The sequence below is a fragment of the Mus caroli genome, unplaced genomic scaffold, assembly GCF_978045245.1.
Source record: "Mus caroli unplaced genomic scaffold, Mus_caroli_1 scaffold_8, whole genome shotgun sequence".
Classification (NCBI taxonomy): domain Eukaryota; kingdom Metazoa; phylum Chordata; class Mammalia; order Rodentia; family Muridae; genus Mus; species Mus caroli.
The window spans coordinates 125,060,698-125,083,051 of record NW_028227263.1 but is presented as its reverse complement, the minus strand read 5'-3'; the positions used below and the strand labels follow the sequence as shown (position 1 = coordinate 125,083,051).

At 44.9% G+C, this 22,354-nt stretch overlaps 1 protein-coding gene across 1 annotated transcript; it reads right to left on the bottom strand.

The window, feature by feature from the left end:
* Positions 1 to 11,639: 11,639 nt before the first annotated feature.
* LOC110298744 (pregnancy-specific glycoprotein 22-like) lies at positions 11,640 to 18,968 on the bottom strand. The gene is made up of 5 exons (XM_021168164.2): positions 18,905 to 18,968; positions 17,335 to 17,694; positions 15,978 to 16,337; positions 14,419 to 14,778; positions 11,640 to 12,332 (listed from the first exon to the last, which is right to left on the bottom strand). The coding sequence occupies exons 1-5, from the start codon at positions 18,966 to 18,968 to the stop codon at positions 12,049 to 12,051; spliced, it is 1,428 nt and encodes a 475-aa protein (XP_021023823.2). The 3' UTR covers positions 11,640 to 12,048.
* Positions 18,969 to 22,354: the final 3,386 nt, after the last annotated feature.

Below are 22,354 nucleotides of genomic sequence, written 5' to 3'. Positions count from 1 at the left end.
TAGAAACAAGACCCTGACACTGGAGCAGGATGACTGTCCAGATCAGCAGCATCTGTTACCATTTGCCGGGAGAGGATTCCTTAGACTTCCTCCCTCAGGACATGAATCATCAAGAGCACTACATCATCTGCCCATCTCATGGGGACACTGACATTCCTATAAAGTCTCATAAGTCATCAGAACAGTTGGCTGATGGCCTAAGCAACTGTACAGCTGTGCTCTCCATGCTGAGTCTCAGAAGGAGATGCCCAGTAACCCATCCTACCTGTGGCTCTCATACCAGTGCACTGTCTGGTTCCCTGAGCTGGGACATTCAGACAGCTAATGAATCATTCTGCTCTGTTGGTTCTGACAGCTCAGATCCCAAGACTGCATGAACTACCCCAGGGCACCTAGAGTCAGTTCTCTAGGACACTCATACAGAGCCAGGACTTCCTGATTGTCCCCCTTCTAGTAAGATTCCATTGTTTCTGCAGCCAGATTCTCAGGTCCAAGGATCTTTCTCAGGATGTGTTTATAGTGAGAGCCACACAATCTAGGCTTATCCTGATTTTATGGCAGAGCTACACACAGTGACACATATGCACACATGCACACAGGCACATATACACACAGAGAGAGACATGTATGCACACACATGACTCTCTCTGTCTCTTTTTCTGTCTCTCTGTCTCTGTCTCTCTCTCCTCTCTCCTCTCTCTCTCTCTCTCTCTCTCTCTCTCTCTCTCTCTCTCACACACACACACACACACACACACACACACACACACACACACACACACACATCCTGCACTCAGTTAATTCTAATTGGTTTTTTAAAAATGCCAACAGCCCAGCCAATAGCTGGGGAGAAGAGAGAGACAGAGTTTTAGGTTTCCAGGGTTCTGAACCAGGAAGAAGGAGGGAGAGTTGCCATGCCACAGGAGGCAGGCAGGAGGAAGAAACAGAGTACCGTGTAATAGGTCCAGAAGAACACAGCTCAGAGGGCAGATTGACTGGGTCAAGAGCAGCCAAGATGGAACATAAAATTTAATAACTAGTAACTCAAAGTTATCAGTGGGAGGTAGATCCTAACAGCTTGGAGGTTAGGCAATTGCCCAACTATTGTCCTGCTATTGAAATATAAAGGCAGTAGGTACCCAGAGCTGATCCTGTGCCACAGTGCTCCATGCCCAAATACTGCCAGGAGAAAGCTGGTCTCCCAGAATTGCTGGCACACCTGTGAGTACAGGTATGACCACCATTTCTGTTCCAAGGGACCCACCCAGAGCTACAAGGACATAGGAACCAAGGAACATCTGGGGACAGGATTCTCCTAGTTTTTGTCTGCACCCTGGAGCTGACCCTGAGCGAAAATTCTCCATATCCAAATTCCTCCTGAAGCGAACTAGTCTCCCAGGAATACAGACAAACATGCTTGCAGGAGGGACAAGCCACAGTCAGAGACAGCAAGACCAGCTAATGCCAGAGATATTCAGATGATGAAAGGCAAGGGCAAGAACATAAGGAACAGAAACAATAGCTATTTGGCATCATCAGAACCCAATAATCCTACCACCGTGAGCAACTTATACCCCAAGACACCAGAAAAGCAAGATTCTGATTTAAAGCCACATCTCATAATGATGAGAAAGGACTTGAAGAAGGATTTAAATAAATTCCTTAAAGAAATACAGGAAAACACAAATATCAGGTGACAGAATTGAACAAAACCATCCAGGATCTAAAAATGGAAATAGAATCAATAGAGAAATCACAAAGGGAGACAATCCTGGAGGAAAAAAAAAAACCTAGGAAAGAGATCAGGAGTCATAAATGAAAGCATCACCAACAGAATATAAGAGGTACAGGACATACCATTGAAAACACTGGCACAACAGTCAAAGATAATGCAAAATGCAAAAACTCCTAACACAAAAAAACATCCAGGAAATCCAGGAAACAATGAGAACCAAAAGAAAAGAGTGAGGATTCCCAACTTTAAAGGACAGTAAATATCTTCAACAAATTATAGAAGATATAACCTAACCTAAAGAAGATTTCCCTAACCTAAGAAAAGAGATGGCCATAAACATACAAGAAGCCTACAGAACTCCAAATAGACAGGCCCAGAGAAGAAATTCCTCCCATCACATAATAGTCAAAACACCACTTTCGGCCTGTCGCTGGACCTTCTTTTCCTCAATTTCCTCTCCATTTCCATCCTTGTAACTCCTTCAGACAGGACCAATTATGGGTCAGAATTGTGACTGTGGGATGGCAACCCCATCCCTCACTTGGTGTTCTGTCTTCCTGCTGGAGGTGGGCTCTATATGTCCCCTTTCCCTACTGTCTGGCATTTCATCTAATGTCCCTCTCTTTGAGTCCTGAGAATCTCTCACCTCCCAGGTCTCTAGTGCATTCTGGAGCCCCCCACACACAACCTCCTATCTCCTGAGGTAGCCTGTTTCTATACTTTCTGCTGGCCCTCAGGGCTTCAGACATTTTCCCTCACCCAATACCAAATCAGGTTCCCCTCTATCCTGCCCACTCCCTCTCTCCACCCCTGTCCTTCCCTCCCCCCCTACTTGTAATTGCTTTTTTCACATTCCCAAGTAGGACTGAGGCATCCTCACATGGCCACTTCATCTTGCTAGCCTTCTTGACTTCTGTGGGCCATATCTTGGGTATTCTGTACTTTTTTTTGGGGGGGGGAGACATCCACTCATTAGTGAGTACATACCATGCATGTCCTTTTGCATCTGAGTTACCTCACTCAGGATGATATTTTCTAGTTCTGTCCATTTGCCTGCAAAACTCAGGATGTTGTTCTTAATAGCGAGTAATATTTCATTGTGTAAATGAACCACATTTTCTGTATCCATTCTTTTGTTGTGGAATATCTGGGTTGTTTCCAGCTTCTGGCTATCACAAATAAGGCTGCTATGAACATAGTAGAACAAGTGCCCCTGTGGAATGGTAGGACATCTTTTTGGTGTATTCCCAAGAGTGGAATTATAGTGGGGCATCTCTTGGGTATATTCATGAATTCAATGAATTACTTGAAGTGTGTCTCCATTTAATTTGATATACATTAGAAGACTGCCAGGTCTGTGTTCATTCAGAGATGATACACATAACCCTCAAGATACTGGAGACCCCAGGGAGTTTAGGTGTTAGGTGAAGTGGGGAGTGGGGACATCCATGTGGAGACAGGGGGTGGGGAGGAAGTATGGAATATGGAACAGTCAAAGGGAGGATGTGGGGAGGAATAAAATATGGAGTGTGAAGAAGAAAGAAAGAAAGAAAGAAAGAAAGAAAGAAAGAAAGAAAGAAAGAAAGAAAGAGAGGGGGGAGGGAGGGAGGGAGGGAGGGAGGGAGGGAGAAAGAAAGAAAGAAAGAAAGAAAGAAAGAAAGAAAGAAAGAAAGAAAGAAAGAAAGAAAGAAAGAAAGAGAAAAGAAAGAAAGAAAGAAAGAAAGAAAGAAAGAAAGAAAGAAAGAAAGAAAAGAAGGAAGGAAGAAAGGAAGGAAGAAAGGAAGGAAGAAAGGAAGGAAGAAAGGGGAGAAGGAGGAAGAGGAGGAAGAGGAGAAGAAGAAGAAGAAGAAGAAGAAGAAGAAGAAGAAGAAGAAGAAGAAGAAGCAGGAGGAGGAGGAGGAGGAAGAGGAAGAGGAAGAGAAAAGAAGAAAGAAGAAGGAGGAGGAGGAAAAAAGGAGGAAAAGAGAAGAAGAAGAAGAAGAAGAAGAAGAAGAAGAAGAAGAAGAAGAAGAAGAAGAAGAAGAAGAAGAGGAAAAGGAGGAGGAGGAGGAGGAGGAGGAGGGGAGGAGGAGGAGGGGGAGGGGGAGAGGGAGGAGGAGAGGGAGGGGAGGGAAGGGGAGGGAAGGGGAGGGGAGGGAGGGGAAGAGGAAGGAAGGAAGAATAAATTTATTCAACTTCTCCAGAAAGAATTAAATCAATATCCCTCGTGATAGATTGAATAATAACACAGTATATTCCTTATTAATCATTTTCAAATATATCTTCTGACTAATGAGCTAAGAGTATTTAGTCAGCAGTCCTGGGATATTTAGCTGTATGTCGAGTTTCTAGTGTCTTCTTTTTCTACTGGGAAAGACCATTTGTCAGAGACAGCCTGGTGTCCTCGTGAGCTTTGAATACTACTCTGACAATCTAATCATCTTGTTTAGTCAATTATATTTTCCTATCATAATCAGAATAAGTTTCATGGTTATTAGAGTGAGACTGATAGAACACTGAGTGATCTCTTTCCCATCCATCTCTACTTTCCTTTTCCTCTGACTCTTCCTTCTTTTCTCTGCTACATAACAAAAGCTTCCTCATTGCTTTGATAGCAAGCAAAGCTCACAGCATGCAGCAATTAACATTCTCCTCTCATGACTTATAGCATTTTCCCTCCAGGTAACACTATGGTTCAACTTCCAGTTAAGGTATGAACTCCTAAATGGCAGTTCATGCAAAGACTGTCATTCTCTTAATTTCCCATTGGGCAACACTTAACTTTAGGTAGGTAACAGATTCTTCTGAGAATCTGGTGGAAACACAGAAATCTCAGAAAAACACATGATTGTGATGATTTCCTCATTGTCAAGAAAATCAACACAAGAAGCAACTTAAAAGCCGGGCGTTGGTGGCGCACGCCTTTAATCCCAGCACTCGGGAGGCAGAGGCAGGCGGATTTCTGAGTTCGAGGCCAGCCTGGTCTACAAAGGGAGTTCCAGGACAGCCAGGGCTATACAGAGAAACCCTGTCTCGAAAAACCAAAAAAAAAAAAAAAAAAAAAAAAAAAAGAAGCAACTTAAAGAGAGGAAGCATGTTTGGCTTCCAGCTTGAGGAGGAGTCCTGGGAAGGTAAAGTGGCTGTCCTGCTGCATCTGCAGGAAGCAGGGTGAGCCAATGGCTCACTCTCTGCTCACTTTTCCATTTATGGCATTTGGATCCTCAGCCTGTAAGATGTTGTTGCCCACATTGGGGTGGATCTTCTCTCTTCTGTTAAATCTTTCATAAAATATATCCAGAGGTGGGGTACCACAGTAACTGTAAATCCAGTCAAGTGTAAAGTTAAAATTAACCATTGCAGAGATCATGAATATATATCAAATGTTGCATGTAGATTTGAGCTTCCACTGGCTGTCTGAAGGTCATGGGGATTCTTATGTCTTATTTGTATGATTTTTGATACTGGGTCTTTCAAGATAGCTCAGCTTGACCTCAAATAAAGGATCCTCTTCCTCCACCTTCTGAATATAGCTAAATGTTTTCTTGTGACTGAGTTCCAAATTCAGAGTGGATCAGGAAATCATGGCAGATCAAGAGCCATGGAGCAGCATCCTGGGCTGTTAAAAGTCTTGACCTCTGTAGGCACCACTTCTTCACTTGACCCTTCCTTCCACTGAGCATCTCTTCAGATAGGCAACAAATCCTTAATTTTGATCAATAAAAAAAAAGAGAAAGATGTTTACATTTGTGAAACTCTTCAGGTTATTGCCTAAGCATATTAGATTATGTCTTCTCTGTTCTCTGGTCAATTTTCTGAATTTAGACAAGCTGAAGAGATAACACTAGTTCTAGCCCAGAACGTCTAAACTTTTCTTACCTCATGACCTCTTTTTTTTTAAAAAAAAAAAAAATCCTATTTTTTTAAGATTTATTTATTCATTTTAAGGATGTAAGTACAGTGTAGCTGAACAGATGGTTGTGAGCCTTCATGTGGTTGTTGGGGATTGAAGTTTTATGACCTCTGCTCACTCCGTCAACACTGCTCACTCAGTCCCTGCTTGCTACAGCCCAAAGATTTATTTATTATTATACATAAGTACACTGTAGCTGACTCCAGACACACCAGAAAAGGGAGTCAAACCTCATTGCAGGTGGTTGTGAGCCACCATGTGGTGGCTGGGATTTGAACTCAGGACCTATGGGAGGGGAGACAGTGCTCTCCACCACTGAGCCATCTTGCCAGCCCAATGACCTCTTTTGTTTGAGAAATTTTCCTATGGCTTCAAGTAATCAGGAATATATAACAAGTATACAAATAGAACATTTACCAATAATAAATCATAAACAAATGTGTCTTAAGCAAGTCTTGCTATAATCTTACCATTTCTTAATGATAAAAAGCAAATTTGCATGCTAATCGAAAAGTCAAAATACCAAATGCACAAAACAAAGAATATTAAAAGCAGTAAGAGAAAAAAAGTCAAATAACATATAAAGGCAGACCAATCAGAATTATACCACACTTTTCAAATGAGACTATGAAAGCTAGAAGATCATGGGCAAATGTCAAACAGACCCTAAGAGAACACAAATTCCAGCCAGGCTACTATACCCAGCAAAACTCTCAATTACCATAGATGGAAAACCAAATTTACCATGACAAAACCAAATTTAAACAATATCTTTCCACAAATCCAGCCCTACAAAGGATAATAGATGGAAAACATCAACACAAAGAGGGAAACTACACCTTAGAAAAACCAAGAAAGTAATCTTCTTTCAAAAAACCCAAAGAAGATAGCCCCACAAACATAAAAATAACATCAAAAATAACAGGAAACAACAATCACTATTCCTTAAGATATCTTACCATCAACAGACTCAGTGCCCCAATAAAAAGACATAGATAAATGGATTGAATACATAAACAGGACCCAGCATTTTGCTGCATATAGGAAACACACCTCAGTGTCAAAGACAAGCACTACCTCAGAGTAAAGGCCTGGAAAATAATAGTCCAAGCAAATGGTCCCAAGAAACAAGCTAGAGTAGCCATTCTAATATCAAATAAAATCAACTTTCAACCAAAGGTTATCAAAAAGGAAGGACACTTCATACTCATCAAAGGAAAAACCTATCAAGAAGAATTCTCAATCCTGAACATCTATGCTCCAAATGCAAGGGCACCCACTTTCATAAAAGAAACTTTACCAAAATTCAAAGCACAAATTTCACCCCACACAATAATAGTGTAAGACTTCAAAACCCCACTCTCATCAATGGACAGATCATAGAAACAAAACATAAACAGAGACACAATAAAACTAACAAAAGTGATGGACCAAATGGTTTTAACAGATATCTACAGAACATTTCATCTTAAAACAAAAGAATATACCTTCTCAGCAACTACATCTCCAAAATTGACTATAAAATTGGTCATAAAACAGGCCTCGGCTAATATAAGTAGATTGAAATAATCCCATGTATCCAATCAGATCACCAGACTGAGGCTGGTCTTCAATAGCAACAAAAACAACAGAAAGCCCACATACACGTGGAAACTGAACAACATTATATTCAATAACTTTATCAGGGAATAAATAAAGAAACTAAAGACTTTTTAGAATTTAATGAAAATGAAGGCGCAACATACCCAAAATTATGGCACACAATGAAAGCAGTGCTAAGAGGAAAACTCATAGCTGTGAGTGCCTCCAAAAAGAAACTGGAGAGAGCATACACTAGCAGCTTAACAGGACACCTGAAAGCTCTAGAAAAAAAAAGAAGCAAATACACCCAAGAGATGTACATGGCAGAAAATAATCAAATTCAAGGATAAAACAAACCAAGTAAAAACAAAAAGAACTATAAAAAGAAACAACAAAACCAGGAGCTGGTTCTTTAAGAAAATCTTTCTCTTTTTTCTTTTTCTTCCTTTCTCTCTTTCTTTCTTTTTCTTTCTTCCTTTCCTTCTTTCTTTCTTTCTTTCCTTCCTTCCTTCCTACTTCATTCTTTCCTTCTTTCTTTCTTTTGTTCCTTCTTTGTTTTTTTATCAAATATGGTCTAACAGGAGTCAAACTGAAAAAGGAAACTTCAGTTGAGAAAATGTCCCCACCAGATTGTCTAGTGAGCAAAAGATCATTGGGTATTTTCTTGACTGATGATTTAATATTGCAAGTGTCATCCCTGAACAGCTGGAATAAGAAATCAGTCTGCACAAGATAGTAGGAATATTCCACCATGACCTCTTCTTCATAGTATACTGTAAGATATAAGATGAAATAAACTCTTCTCCAAAAAAATAAATAAGTAAAAGTTACGTGGGTGTATCTTTCATCCAGGAACATAAAACAATGAGATGGATAGTAACTCCACACAGGGAATATTAATAATATTAATACTACTACAAGAAGTAAACCACTCTGTGCAAAAATGAAACAAACCCACGTAGCACACAAGGTCGCATGAAACCATTGACTGTTTATGTGGGGATACACATGTTTGTTCATGTTCAACCTCAGCAATTCAGGCTACAAGGTTCAAATTTTCGTGCATCCATCTGGATGGTATTCTGTAAGAGCAGTGATCCATGCATGTGCATTGTGCCTAAGACACTGTGTGCAGCCCTTAGCAGGTGTTGATTGGTATCTATTACACACTGTGTAAGTCCATGGCTGTTGGGATGGTTTGTACATTCTTGGGCCAGGGAGTGGCATTATTGGAGTAGCCTTGGGGTTTAATGCCCTAGCCCTAGCTGCCTGAAAGTGAATATTCTGCTAGTAGCCTTTAGATGAAGACTCTCAGCTCTGCTGCACATTGCCTGCCTGGACTCTGCCATGCTCCCACATGGATGATAATGGACTGAATCTCTGACCTGTAAGCTAGCCACAATTAAATATTGTCCTTTGTAAGATTGCCATTGGTCATGATGTCTCTTCAAAGTACTAAAACCCTAAAACAGAAGTTAGTACCAGGATTGCTGTGATAGGCCTGACCATGCTTTTGTTTGGAAGAATGTGGATTTGGGAACTTTGGATTTGGAAAGCACTGGAATAATTTAAATGAGGGTTAACAGGCCTTCCTAGTAGGAATGTGGAAGACTTTGTGGCTGGGAGTAATTTGAACTGTGCTGATCTGGCCCAAGGGGTTTCAGAGGAGAAGAACTTCAGTATGTTGTGTAAAGATTGTTTTGTGGTATATTGGTGAAGAATATGGCTACTTTTTGCCCTTGTCTAAAGAGTCTGCCTGAAGCTAAGGTGAAGAGACTCAGATTAAGTGCACTGACAAAAGAAGAATCAGAAATGCCCATCATAGACTTTGTTCTCTAGTTAAGTCTCATGAAGATCATTTTAAACAAGCATAGAAAGCTGAGAAAGGGAAACTATGAAATATATGGTTCAAGGATTAAAAGGGCACCAGGAAGTGAAATGGAATTGAATTCTATATTTTAGTAGATAACAGATTAAGGGATTTGGGGACAAGATCCTACCGAGCTAAATTTAGATTCAGGCATGGTGGTAAACACCTTTAATACCAGTATACAAAGCCAAACAGATGTTTGATCCAAGGCCAGCCTAGGAAAAAGCAGGTTCTAGGTGAAGAAAAACTTAAATCCTGGCATGGTGGTACACACCTTTAGTCACAGCATTGCAGGAGAAGAAGATCTCTGAGTTCAAGGTCAATCTATAGAGCCAGTGACAGGAAAGCCAAGCTTAGGCAGAGAGGGAATCAGAAAAGAGAAAGCTGGTAATAGAATAAGGGGGGCCCAGGAAGCAGAAGAACATGGCAGCTTCTGCCATGTGGCTCTGGCTTTAGTGTGAAAAATAGAAGGAACTACTGGGACATTTGTTGCTGATTAGCTGCATCTAAGAATTTAGCAGTAATTAAGAAGAGACCAGCATCACTGAGGTGATATCTTCAGGGAAGTGTTTTCTGAGAGCACAAAGAAGTGGTGTTCCAGAGATAGCAGAGGTTGTACCTGTGATGCAGCTGTAATTGGTAATAGGTAAGAGTCACCCAGGTGGTACTGGTTTGAAGGCATGAAGGAGTTGAAGAAACAGTTTTTAGCTTGGCTAGTGTGCACCAGAGCTGTTTGCAGAGCTTCTCCCTTCCCCCTGCTGCTGGAAGAATTTTCCCTTTCCCTACCAATGTAGACAAGTTCAAGACCACCCATCCCCTTCCCCATCTGAAGGGACTATCTAGAGGTCATGATGACCACAGTTGCCAGAACAAGATTAGCTGTTCTCAAAAATAAGCCGTAACAAAAATAACAGTTCTTGGGAAAACTCCCCTACCCTGCCTCAGTTTGAATTCCGAGGTAAACCACAAACTGCCTTGACCTTGCTGACAGAGTTTTCTGCCACATCAATAGTTGACCACTAAAATTAAAAATATGCTGTTGCTTTGCTAACCAATAGTAATATAGCTGTGCAATCCCCCTTAAAAAGAGTATTAAAAAGGCTGTGCTTTTGGCAATTGGAGTTGATTCTCCCTGCAAGGCTGAGCAACCCCACGAGCATTGGAACAATAAACCTCTTGTCATTACAGCAATCTGTCATCGAGTTGTGTTTCTGGGGGTCGAGCTCTCAACACTTGGGCCCCTAGGGTCCAACAGGGTCATGATGACCAGCTAAGGCTTGTCACTGTGAGAGGCCATGGAAGGTCAATGCTGAAGGTGCAGCCTCAGTTGCAATCCACAGTCCAGAACTGATGGGGTCATGCAAAAGATTTGAGGCTTGGCACAATGAAGAGAGCCTATGAGAGGCTACTGATGAAGCCTACTTGCAGTGCAAAACCTCAGTGAATTGGAGATGACAGTACCATGGGACAATCACCAAGAAGAGCAGTGACAGTGGAGTAGATCAGCCTGAGCTTAGAGTGCTACAGAGCACAACGTTGGAGAAGTAATGCCAGCCCTTTGGAGGAGCCCAGAAGACCATGTGTGGATCCCAGACATTGAAACAAGAAGCTATAACATTGAAGCTGCCTTGGAGACCCCAAGATGTTCGAGATGTCACATCCATTGGCTATCTGCTGAGGAAAGGTTCTAACAGGGAGTGGAACCAGCCCAGGTGAAAGAAGTTTGTTGCAGAAACACAGATGAAAAAGGAGTATAGATAAGAAAACCGCTTTGACATCAGACATGGAGATGCAGAGTTTGGAGTCTGGCCATCTACTTTCCTGTCTTGCTTTGAGGATAACACTTACGTGATTGGATGAATCTCAGAAGAAACTTTGAACTGTGGACTTTTAACATTGTTCAGAGTGCTATAGACTATGGGAACATTGGAAGGTAGACTTAATGTACCTTTTATTATGCTATGTTTTCATACCACCCCCATAAACTCATAAGTTTGGCGAAGCCTATGGGGGACAAGGAGTGGAAGGTGATGGTTTCTATACCCTTGGGCCAGGGATTGGCACTATTGGAGATGTGGCCTTGTTGGAGTAGGTGTGTCACTGTGGGTGTGGACTTAACGCCCTAGCCCTAGCTGCCTGGAAGTGAGGATTCTGCTAGAAGCCTTCAGATGAAGATGTAGAACTCTCAACTTTGCTGTACCATGCCTGCCTGGATACTGCCATGCTCCTGCCTGAATGATAACAGACTGAATATCTGACCTATAAGCAGCCACAATTGAATGTTGTCCTTTCCTAGACTTGCAGTGTTCATGGTGTCTCTTCACAGCAGTAAAATGCTAAGATAAGTTCCCTCATTTGTTTCAGTAAAGGCGTGAAACTCTCTGTCCATTAAGAAGAAATAGAACATTTTCTCCTTGGGCTGCATTGTACACCATTAGTGAGCAGAGCAGTATGTGGAGGTTTCTAGCAGCTTGAAAGAATGGACACAGACAATGTGGTGCCATATGCTCCATGGATATTATGCAACTATTAAATACAAAGACATCATTAATTTGAAGGCATCATTAATTTGGATAGAACTTGAGAGTTCCATCCTGAGTGAGGTAACCAAGTTCCAAAATGGCATGCATGGTATATACTCACTTATAAGTGGATATTAGCCATAAAATACAAGATACACACACTACACTACACAGATCCAAAAAAGCTAAACAAGTTGGAAGCCCGAGGGAGGATGCTTGAATCTCATGTAGAAGGGGAAAAATAGTAGTAAAAGGCAGATGGAGGAATGGAACTGGGTAGGAGAGGGGATGTGGGGGAAAATGGAGGGGTTCAGGATCAGGTGTGGGGAGGGATGGGAGAGATGGCCAAATGGCCATGCGAATGAATGGAAATCTATAACTGGCAGGGGTGGGTAGGTGTGGACATCTCAATACAGAAATGCCCCGCCCTGCTATAGCATGAGAGGACGGGTCACTCGATCATCACAGCCAGGATGACTGGGAGACTGATCTTTGAGCTGACTGGGTTGAAGACCTCACATTGGTACTCTCCAGCATCCTCCTTCCTCACAGTATGTATCCAGAGTTGGCACTTTGACGGGGACAGGGTCATCCTGTCTGTGAGCTGCAGACGCTGATTGTTGAGGAGCCAACGGATGGAGCCCCCAGTGTTGTCTGAGAAGCAAGTGAAGACCACTGAGCCCTGTACTCGAACTGTGCTGTCTGTGACTTTTATGACAGGCTGTGTGGCAAGCTCTGCAAAGAAACAGAGGAGAGGACCAAATGATAGTCGTCCTTGAGACAGATCAACCAGAGGCTCAAAAGCTTGCATAAGTAAAGCTTCCAGGGAGGAGAAATTGGAGCAGTGACTACAGTCATATCTTGTGCTTTGCATCTGCAACCCATGGACTGTATGACCCTGATTCAGCCACTGAGGTTGATGTGCCTCAGTTTCCCTGTACTAGGACAACTGTGCATGATCATTGCACTGCCTATGAGTTAAGATTAGGAATGAGCAATGTTCTGACCTGGGGATGGGGAGCTGCTCACATCAGCAGCATCTGTTCCACTTACCCTAGGCTGGATTCCTGAGAATAAGGAGGTACCAGGAGAACCTCTGTCCCTTCCCTTATGGACATTATTTTCGTCTGAGTCTCCTAAGTCCATCAGAACAGTTGGCTTCTGTCCTGGCACCTGTCCATTGAACCTCAGGAGAAGGAGGTGCACAGGTGACCCACATGACTGCAGCTGTCATGGAAGTAAACAGCTGATCCTGCACCCTGTAGGACTTGGACACTCAGCCAAGCTTTGTTCCCTGTCAGCTCTGACAGGAAGTCCAATGCTAGCCCTGAGGAGAAACTGTCTGGGGAAAACTAGAGTTGAGTCTGGATCCTTGGCTTCCTAATGCTCCTCTTACTGATTCAGTAGTGAGCTGGACCATGGATGGAGGGGTAACACAGACTGAAAAGGAAGATAGAAGGGAAAGAGACAAACCCATCAATATTGAGACCTTTGTCTTTGGTGAAAAGACAGGGTCATGTGACTAGAGAAGCTTAGATCCATCACCCAGCGGAAGTGGATGGGAGGGTTTGCACAAGTCAGAGAGATTGAGCAAACAAACTCCATGCCCTCGGCACACCTGAATGTTTCTTGTTTTCTCTGTAGGGAACTCTGTCCTCGTGTCTCCACACTCACTGTCCTCACATGCCTGTTCTCCTTCAGAAGATGTGGGGTGCAGGTAAACTGTGTCTTACTTCTTCCTCTGGAAACCTTGTGTTTTCAAATCCCAACCTCCATTCTGGTCCAGTGACCACCTGACATCACTTTGAGATTGCCTTCCTGGTCTCTTCCAGCCCATTACACTTAGAGCCTTCTTAGAAAAACATCTAATTAGATATTTTGAGAAGGTCCAGTACCTATATAGGCTCAGATGCCTGTGGGTAGATAGACAGATGTCCAAAGATCCTGCATGTCCAGGTGCTAATGAAATTCTCATATTTGGAGCTACTGACACTGGTTAAACCTCCAGCCCACAAGGAGGTGTCTGGAGTAGACATGAGTATGGCTGTGTGTACAGGTGCAGGTGTACACCATCCTGAGTGTATGCTTATGGAAAGGTCACAGCACCTAGATGGAGGTCAGAGGTCAACTTGAGCGACCCTTTCTCATCCTTCCATCTTAGGAGATTCCAGTAAGTCTCTGAGCTCCCCTCCTCCCACACAGTCAGGCACTGTCCTCCTCACCAGTGAGCAGGAGACACTACCAGGGGCAGCAAGCATTGCAGAGAAGTACACAGTGGGTCATCATGGCTGCAACAACCTGCTCTGCCCTCATTCTGTGCCCTGGATGGTGGTGACACATGCTATGACAGACTTGTACCACGTCAGCTCTAACTGGTATCCAAAGCCAACCAATGACAAAAACATTTCCCAGTTTCACCTGGAGTCTAATCATCGCAGAGATTTGCAGCCAGGCCTCTGGTTCTCTGTGTGGGGACTCCATGGCTTCCTCCTCTAGGGCTTATCTGACACCCACAAGGTGTCGGATATCATATATCAGGAATATGGGCATGGTAAGAGGCCCAAGGGTCAGGGCCGAGTCTGACATTCTTGGGCTGAGTTTATCCAGCACAGGATGGGTAACTCTGCATGAAAAGACAGGTGACAGGTTCTGATCTAATGCTGTTAGTCCACCCCATGTGTGCCCTGCAGTAAGTGCCCAAATGCCAATGAGTGGACACAATGTAGTGGGGGAGACAGCAGGTACAGCCCACTCCTCAGAGTCCACTTATGAAGTAGGGTAAGCCACACCCAGCAGTGGGAAGTCATAGAGAGTCACTTACTGTGGACGTTGACTTGCACGTGTGCTGTTTCAACTCTCATATTGCTGTCTGTTGTTATTAGTGTGTACACACCAGAGTCTTTCTCAGTGACATCCTGGAGCAGCAGGGATCCATTGGTGTACACTGTCTCTCTTCTGCTCTGTGCATAACCCATGATGATGGACTTCGTTGCTATGCTATATTTTGCAATTTGAAAGAATATAGTGCTATACACGCCTTTGTACCACAAAAAGGTTTGCAGATCTTCTGGCAGATTATGGACCTGGAGAAGAACACTTCCCCCTTCAGCAGCATGCGGTGGCACTGGATCGATGCTGAGCTGGGAAGAGTCAAGAGGGTCACAGCACGAGGAAAGGGAGGCTGGAAGGGAAAGGAGAAAAATCATCACATAGGTTCATTGTGCTCCGTGGAAAGATGGTGACCTGCATGCTGAACAGATGGAGTCTTCACTCAGCCTAAACAGGCCTGTGGGTGTATCTATCCCACCTGGTAGAAGTCAGCTCATGGCCTCCATTTTCTCGGTGCCATTGAATCTGTCATTTCCTCTGCATGGAGCTCTCTCCTCAGTGTCTCCATGGTTGCCCCTCACTGCCCTGGGCCAGACACTGCACACACTCATGCACACTGTGCTCTGAGATGATGCCTCCCTCTGACCTTGGTCTCTGCACACCCTGCATATTCACTTCCTGACTTTTCTCATTTCCTTTGTACCTGCACTCAGCTTCTGACCTCACTTTCTACATGTTCTTCCTGCTCTGCCTGCAGCACCCAGGACTAGGGCTGAGTGAGGGCTTGGAGCAGGCTGCTCTTCTTAGCAGGCCCTGGATTATGCTGCCAGGCTTCATGTCAACTTGACACAAGCCAGAGTCGTTTGAAACAGGAGCATCAACTGAAAATACAAATACCAGAATGGCCACTGGGCAGGTCTATAGCACATCTTTTAAGTGGTGATTGATGTGGGAGGGACCAGTCCACTGTAAGCATTTCCACCACTGGGCTCATGGTCCCATGTGCTATAAGACCAGGATGAGCAAAGTGTGAGGAGACAGGCAGGAGCAAGCAACCCTCCATTTTGTCTACCAATACCCTGCGTTTCTTTGATTTTTTTCTGTTGTTTTTTTCTATGAAACTACTTTTTAGAGATAATAAATACACAGAATTGATATAGACAGCCAAAAATCATTGTTCACTGTCTGCTCAGAGCAGGAATAAGTGTCAAGTCCTGATCAATTGGAACCCAGGACATTTTTAGTCAAGCCTGGGACAGACAACCAGGGCCAGAGCTTCCCAGTGCTCACCACTCTGTAGACTCCACGATTTCCTCGTGTGCATTGCAAGAGCCTCAACAAACAGAGCAGTCTGGAATCTTAGGTCCTCTGAGATACAAGGGGGAATCAGAAGACAGAGTCTGACCCATGGGAGTTTACATTCTATATGTGTGTCCTGCACACAGTGGTCAAACCCCATCATGGGGATAAAAGTGTAGTCACATGACAGGAGTGACAGTCCTGTCTGTTGAAGCTTCACCCAGCACTGAACGATCACAGAGAATCACTTACTGTCCACCTGAAGGTAAATGTGTGCTAATTCTATTCTCGGATATCTATTCAGAGTTCGTAGGGTGTAGAATCCAGTGTCTTTCCAGGTGACATTCTGGAGCAGCAGGGATCCATTGCTGAACACCGTTTCTCTACCGCTGTGGGCAGGGCCAAGCACACTTGAATTCTTGGCTGTTCTGTATCGGGCAATCTCAAGCTTGTTAAACACAATTGCTCCTTTGTACCAGGTAAGTGATATAAGATACTCTGGTAGATTGTGAACAAGGAAAAGAACACTTCCTCCTTCAGCAACGCTGGCCGGCACTAATTCAATAGTGGGAGGTACAAGGGTAGTAGGACGCTCACAGATGAAAAGAGAGGCTAAAAGGGAAGAGAGATCCATCAATATTAGGATTTTTGTGTTTGACTAAGATGGTGCCCTGTGTCCTGAGCAGCTGTGTCCATAGCTCAGCTGAGGTGTATGTGTGAGGGTCTCACCTTCCCTACTTGGTGGAGGTCACCACATTACCTTCATGTGCTCCGTGTCCCTCATTTCTCATTTCCTCTGTATGGTGCTCTCTCCTTGGTTGTCTACACGGCCCTCCTTCATTCCCCTCAGATCCCTGCTCACACTCAGTGTAGATGGTGTTGGAGTGCTGCCTCCTGACGCCTTCCCCAGCATCCTATCTTCACTCTCTGACTCTATTGTTGTGTTTCTGTTCCTTAAATGGTTCCCTCCAACACCTGATCACCTTCTAGCTTTCTTTACTTGTCTGTCTTCCTGTCCACTAGGGCTAGAGAATTGTGAGACCCAGTAGTGGTCTTTTTTTTTTTTTTTTTTAAAGAAAGGCTGCCTAAAAACACATCAGATATCTGTAGGGAACCAATGAAAGATTTAATTAATTAATTAATTAATTAATGATCTCTCAGGACCATGCCTACTCATAGATTTAACAGTTTCATATGTTTGGGGATACAGTGTTCAAGGCTTCCATTAACTTTTGGGTTTGGTTTGTTTGTTTGTTTGTTTGTTTGTTTTTTTATTTGTTTTTGCAGTATGTGTGTGTGTGTGTTTCTGACAAGGGTGTTTCTCATTGTGTGTTGGTGGTTGCAGGAGACCTTCCCTAGGAAATAGACAGAAGCTGATGTCCTTGGCTGACTTGCCCACACTGAATCTAGGTTTCTCCAAGGTAAAATCAAATGAGGGATTCTACACACCTGACATTGTTCTCCACCATGTGTGTCCTGCACTAAATGCTCAAGCCCCAACATGGAGACACAATGCAGAGGGAAAGGAGACACAGGCCAGGCCTGACACTTCTGTGTGCCTAGTGGAGGGACCCAACCCAGGACCCAGACTTCACAAAGAATTACTTACAGTACACATGAAGGAATGTGGATGTATTTGATACCAGTTCTCCATTTTTACTTATGGTTTGAAGAGTGTAATATCCTGTGTCTTCCCGGGTGACATTTTGGATCCACAGGGACCCGTTGCTGTACAATGTCTCTCTACCACTGTGCTCAGGTCCTGTCACACTTGTGCTATAGTCAAGTGAATACAATGCAATTCCGAGGCTCATGTCTGTCACCCCTCTATACCAGACAAAGACTCGAAGATTCTCTGGCAGATTGTCCACTCGTAGAAGAACATTTTCTCCTTCAACTAATTTGGGTGGTACGGATTCGATGGTGACTCCAGCAGTGATGGGCAAGAGCCAGCAGGTTAAGAGGGAGGCTAGAAGGGAAAAGAGAGAAGCCACCAATCCTGAGCAGGTGTGAGCATCCCTCAGCTTAGGCCTGTGGGTAAGGGTTTGACCATAATAGAGGTGAGCATCGTGCCCTCACGCCCTCAGAGCTTCAGTGGGTATGATTTCCTCTCTGAGGAATCCTCTACTCAGGTGTTTCCATATCACTCTTCATAGAAACAGTCTGGTGTGAAGAGAAGTGGCCCTCTCACCTTCTCTTCCTCCTCCTCTTTTTCTTCCTTCCCCTCCTCCTCTCCCTCCTCCTCCTCCTCTTCCACACAGTTCTCACTTTCTGAATTGTTTTCTGTTCTATTTATGGTTCCATTAAACCAGTGACTTTCGTCTATAGATACTCTGACTTCTGGTCCACTAGAAAAAGGCTCAATTTGGACAGGGATTGGAATTGTCTTTTTGGAAGGTTTAGTTCCTGAAAAGATCTCAGAAAATAATTGGGGTGAAAAGGAAGGGGAAGAAATCAAAGGAAAGGAAAGGAAAGGAAAGGAAAGGAAAGGAAAGGAAAGGAAAGGAAAGGAAAGGAAAGGAAAGGAAAGGAAAGGAAAGGAAAGGAAAGGAAAGGAAAGGAAAGGAAAGGAAAGGAAAGGAAAGGAAAGGAAAGGAAAGGAAAAGATTGGATTTATAGATAAATCTCCATGGATTTATCTATATAGTCCCAGGTTTGGCACAAATGGCAATCATTACTTTCAAGTGTGATTTCATAATTCTGTATTGGATGCACAAGTTTGGGAAGGCTCCTCTCTCACTGTGCACATTGTGGGTGCATAGCACACACCTGTGTGGAGGGCAGAGAAGATCCTGCAGGAGCCTGTATCTCCATCTGGCCTGTGAGAGCTGAGGAATGAATTCAGACTGGCATGTCTCCACACACTGAGCCATCTCCCTGGCATTCCCAGGTTTAATTTCTACTTGGAGAGTCACCCTGTCATGGTTAGGAACATCGGTCTTCCATGGCCATGACAGCCAATGTGACTGATTTTGAACAGGGACAGCTGAGGCTTTTCTTTCCATCCTCAGCTCCTGTCTGCTCTGAGGGTCCTGCTGCTGAGCCTCTGTGCCTCACTGCACCTTCTGCACCATGACTACAAACAGATATCAAAGTCTTCTCTAGACATCTTCTCTACAGAACACTTTGGGCTTCTGAGTTTCCCTTTCCACACACAATCAGATAGCTTGAACACTTACCTGTGAGCAGAACCCTCTGCCAGGAGGTACACCCATTGCTGAGAAGCTCAGAGGATACCTCCATATCTCTTCTCACTGTACTGGCCTTTCTCTGAGGAGACCTTCAGCTCCTGCAAGGCACCTGGCCTCTGCTGTCCTTCCTCCTTCTGAGCTGAGTGTTCTCTCAGGCAGGAGCACTTCACAGAATCCTATAGGCTCTGGGTGGTGGGGTCTGTGACCACAGCACTGCTCAGTCACTTCCACTCTCAGTGCTACCCTGTATCTCACATTTTCTCCCTTTATGTTTCTTCTCCAACAAGACCTTGAGCAACAAGGCTGATAAACATCGACATGCCCTCAGAGAACAACGACTCATCCAAGGGCTGTCATCTGCTGACTCCTGGACATGAGTCTGTCAGCATCAAAGAGGGAACCCCCAACTTTCCTACGTGTCCCTGTGACACACAGACCCGGCTGAGCGCCCAGTCTGCCCTGTGTCCTCAGTGCTCTCGGAAGGTGGGATTTCCCAGCAGGAAGGTAACACAGATGTCTGTGAGGTTTGGAAGAGACCAGTTAGGTGATGATTGGGGGATGAAGATAAACCCTGTGTCACTAATGTCACCAGTCAAGATCCTGACCCAAGACAGGGGCCCGGGAGCAGCTGTGTGAGGAATTTCATGTTCTTGGTGTTAGGGAAGAGGTGACCTGTGTGCCCATGGACCTTGCAGCCTTATGAGTTGGCTGTGCTGTGTGTTGGCTGAGCACAGTTCTCTCTGGTCTTCCTGAGTCAGCTCTGCCCTTTTCTGGGTGATTCCCCATCAGCAATCCTGTCTTCTTCAATGGGAGATGCCAGTGGGGAGAAAACTTTCAGGTTCTCCAGAAAGAGAGGGCTCTTCTCAGACACAAGAAACAGAACAAGGTCTAGGGGAGGGGAGATCAAGGTTAGTGGGGACAGGAATGGAAGGCAGTCTCCTAGGCAAGGTCTCCTAGCTCAAGGAAACAATGGTCCTAGTGTTGAGTGAGCAACATAAGTTGCTGGACTTCCTGGAGTTCTCTGGGAGAACTGAAGTCTCATGCCTAGGGCTACAGCAGGGGGTTCAACACCACAAATATGACCTGCCCTGATCCCCTCTGCACAGGTGGGATGCAGGCCCTGTCAACCTGCTCACTGTGCTCTGCAGAACTCCTTTTTCCATGTAGTGTAGGGTAGGTCTAGACAGGCTCCCAGGTTCTCCCTGGCAAGTCCTGGACTAAAGTTGGATGAAGTGTGCATCCATAGGATGAGACCCCTTGGGAGGAGCCTTGCGCTCACAAAATGTCAATGAAAAGATGTCATGGTTCATTTCTCTTCAGACTCAATCGAGAGGACAGTAATGGAAAGGGGGTGCACCTGTACTCACTGGCCCATGTCTGGTGTCTCAATCCCTCCTTCTCTTGGCCCACTGGATGTGGAAGTGTCTTCTACTGAGGACAGGGAACAGAGCACTGATTCAAATGGAAGTGCCAACTGCTCTTCCCTGTACACTGCTCCAGGTCTCTTTCTCTCACTGTGATGAAAACACTGTGAACAGAAGCAGTTCAGGAGAGCAGAGCATGCATTTCCTGTCCAGGTCTGGGTCATAGTGTAGCCCTGAAGGAAGTCAAGGAAAAAACATGCTGCTTGCAGGCCCATTTGCTTGCTCATGCTTAGCTACCACTCTTATACAACCAAGGTGAATCTGGCTAGGGATGGTGCTGCCCACCGTGGCCTGGGCCTCCTGCATCACTCTCAGACATGTCCACAGCGAGTTGAAAAGCAACTTACTCAGTTGAGAGTTATCTCCCAGGTGACTTTGAGTTTGTCAAGATGACAGTTAAGTCTAACTAGGACACTCTGTCAAACTCTTGAGTCCTCCTCCTCCAAAGAGAGATCCCACAGGAAGTTCCCCATTCTCCAAGTGAGTGTCCCTCTCTGTTCCTTGCAGATATCACATGTGCTGGTGTCCACAGCCCCACACAGCCGGACCCTCAGAGCCGGGACACAGCTCAGACATCTACCCTGGATTTCAGGTTCCCCACATCACAGATCCTGAGCCAGGGAGTCTAACCTGAAGAGTTAGTGAAACAGCGAGTTCAACACCTTAGTTCCATCCTGACTCGGGACAGGCCTGCCAGGCACCTTCATTCCCTGCCTCTCTGGCTCCACTGGACTCAGAGCAGAAGCCAATCACCAGCTGAGACAAGATAGGAGCTGGGAGAATTTGGGGTAAAGGGACATGAGCATGGTTCCAAGTCCTGAGTGATCCTTCAGGGTCATGGAGATCATGAAAGCAAATGGAGGGGACAGGAAGGCATGAAGGGTGACAGAAAGAAAAATTCACAGGATCTTAAGTATCTTAAGTACACCTTTCCCCTGATAGAAAATCTCAATCTCTCTCTCTCTCTCTCTCTCTCTCTCTCTCTCTCTCTCTCTCTCTCTCTCTCCCTCTCCCTCTCCCTCTCCCTCTCCCTCTGCCTCTCCCTCTCCCTCTCCCTCTCCCTCTCCCTCTCCCTCTCCCTCTCCCTCTCCCTCTCCCTCTCCCTCTCCCTCTCCCTATCCCCCCCTCTCTCCCTCTCTCCCTCTCTCCCTCTCTCTCTCCCTCTCCCCCCCCCCTCTCTCTCTCTCTCTCCCTCTCTCTCTCCTCTCCATCTCTCTCTCCAACACTAATTCAGGTTCATCCAGGAGAAATCAGAGATGCAAGCAGAAATGGAAGAGACAGAGCTAGACGGCATGAGATGATTGGTAACTCTTTGTGCCCACGGGCTCGGGCTGGGAATTAATGTCTGTATCTATTCATAAAGCCAAGGCTTCATCCCAAAACTCAATGCTGACATTTCAATAATCCACTTACCAAGACCTGTAAGCTTCTTTCCCTGTGGTCCTATTGAGGCAAATTGTAGACAAGGGAAATATAGGATCCAGTAGTGGTGCTACTGGGAATAAAGATCTCTTGGGAGCAAGACTGGGGCTTCCCGCTGATAAACCAAGACTAATGTGCAAGGGGGTAGGAGGCTGCATGACAGGAAAGGTTGAGGTTTGACCCTGGATAAAAATGAATGTCTGAGGGTGATATCAGCAGGACATCTGAGCCATTGTTGCAAACAGAACAAAGCCACATGTGACGTCAGCAGAGGGAAGGGGAAATCCTGACCTGTAGAAGACTATACTATCTGTGCTATAACCTCAGTTAAGCAGGTCCCAGCCAGAGCTGGGGTGCAGGATAGTAGAACACTCATGTAGCATACATGAGCCCCGATCCATCATCACCACAATACACAGACCAACACTACTGGACACTCAGGTGTTCACTGAGCCTGAGTCCAAGATGTCCCGTGTGTCTCCCCAAGCCTCATTAGCAGAAGTCCCTCCAACCTATTCTAGCTCAATGCTGGGCCCCCTCATGTGCTTGGGATAGGGCAGGATTTCCTATGGGGGCCAAATGTCCTGGCTGC

Bases quoted from the DNA above. Each gene is read 5' to 3' on its own strand.
- LOC110298744 (XM_021168164.2), bottom strand. From the start codon at position 18,968: ATGGAGGTATCCTCTGAGCTTCTCAGCAATGGGTGTACCTCCTGGCAG. The intron at 16,338-17,334 runs GTAAGTAATTCT...CTTCCCTTTTAG, and splicing joins CACATTCCTTCATGTGTACT to CCTCTCTTTTCATCTGTGAG. The intron at 14,779-15,977 runs GTAAGTGATTCT...TTTCCCTTCCAG, and splicing joins CATTTACCTTCAGGTGGACA to CCTCCCTTTCCTCGTGCTGT.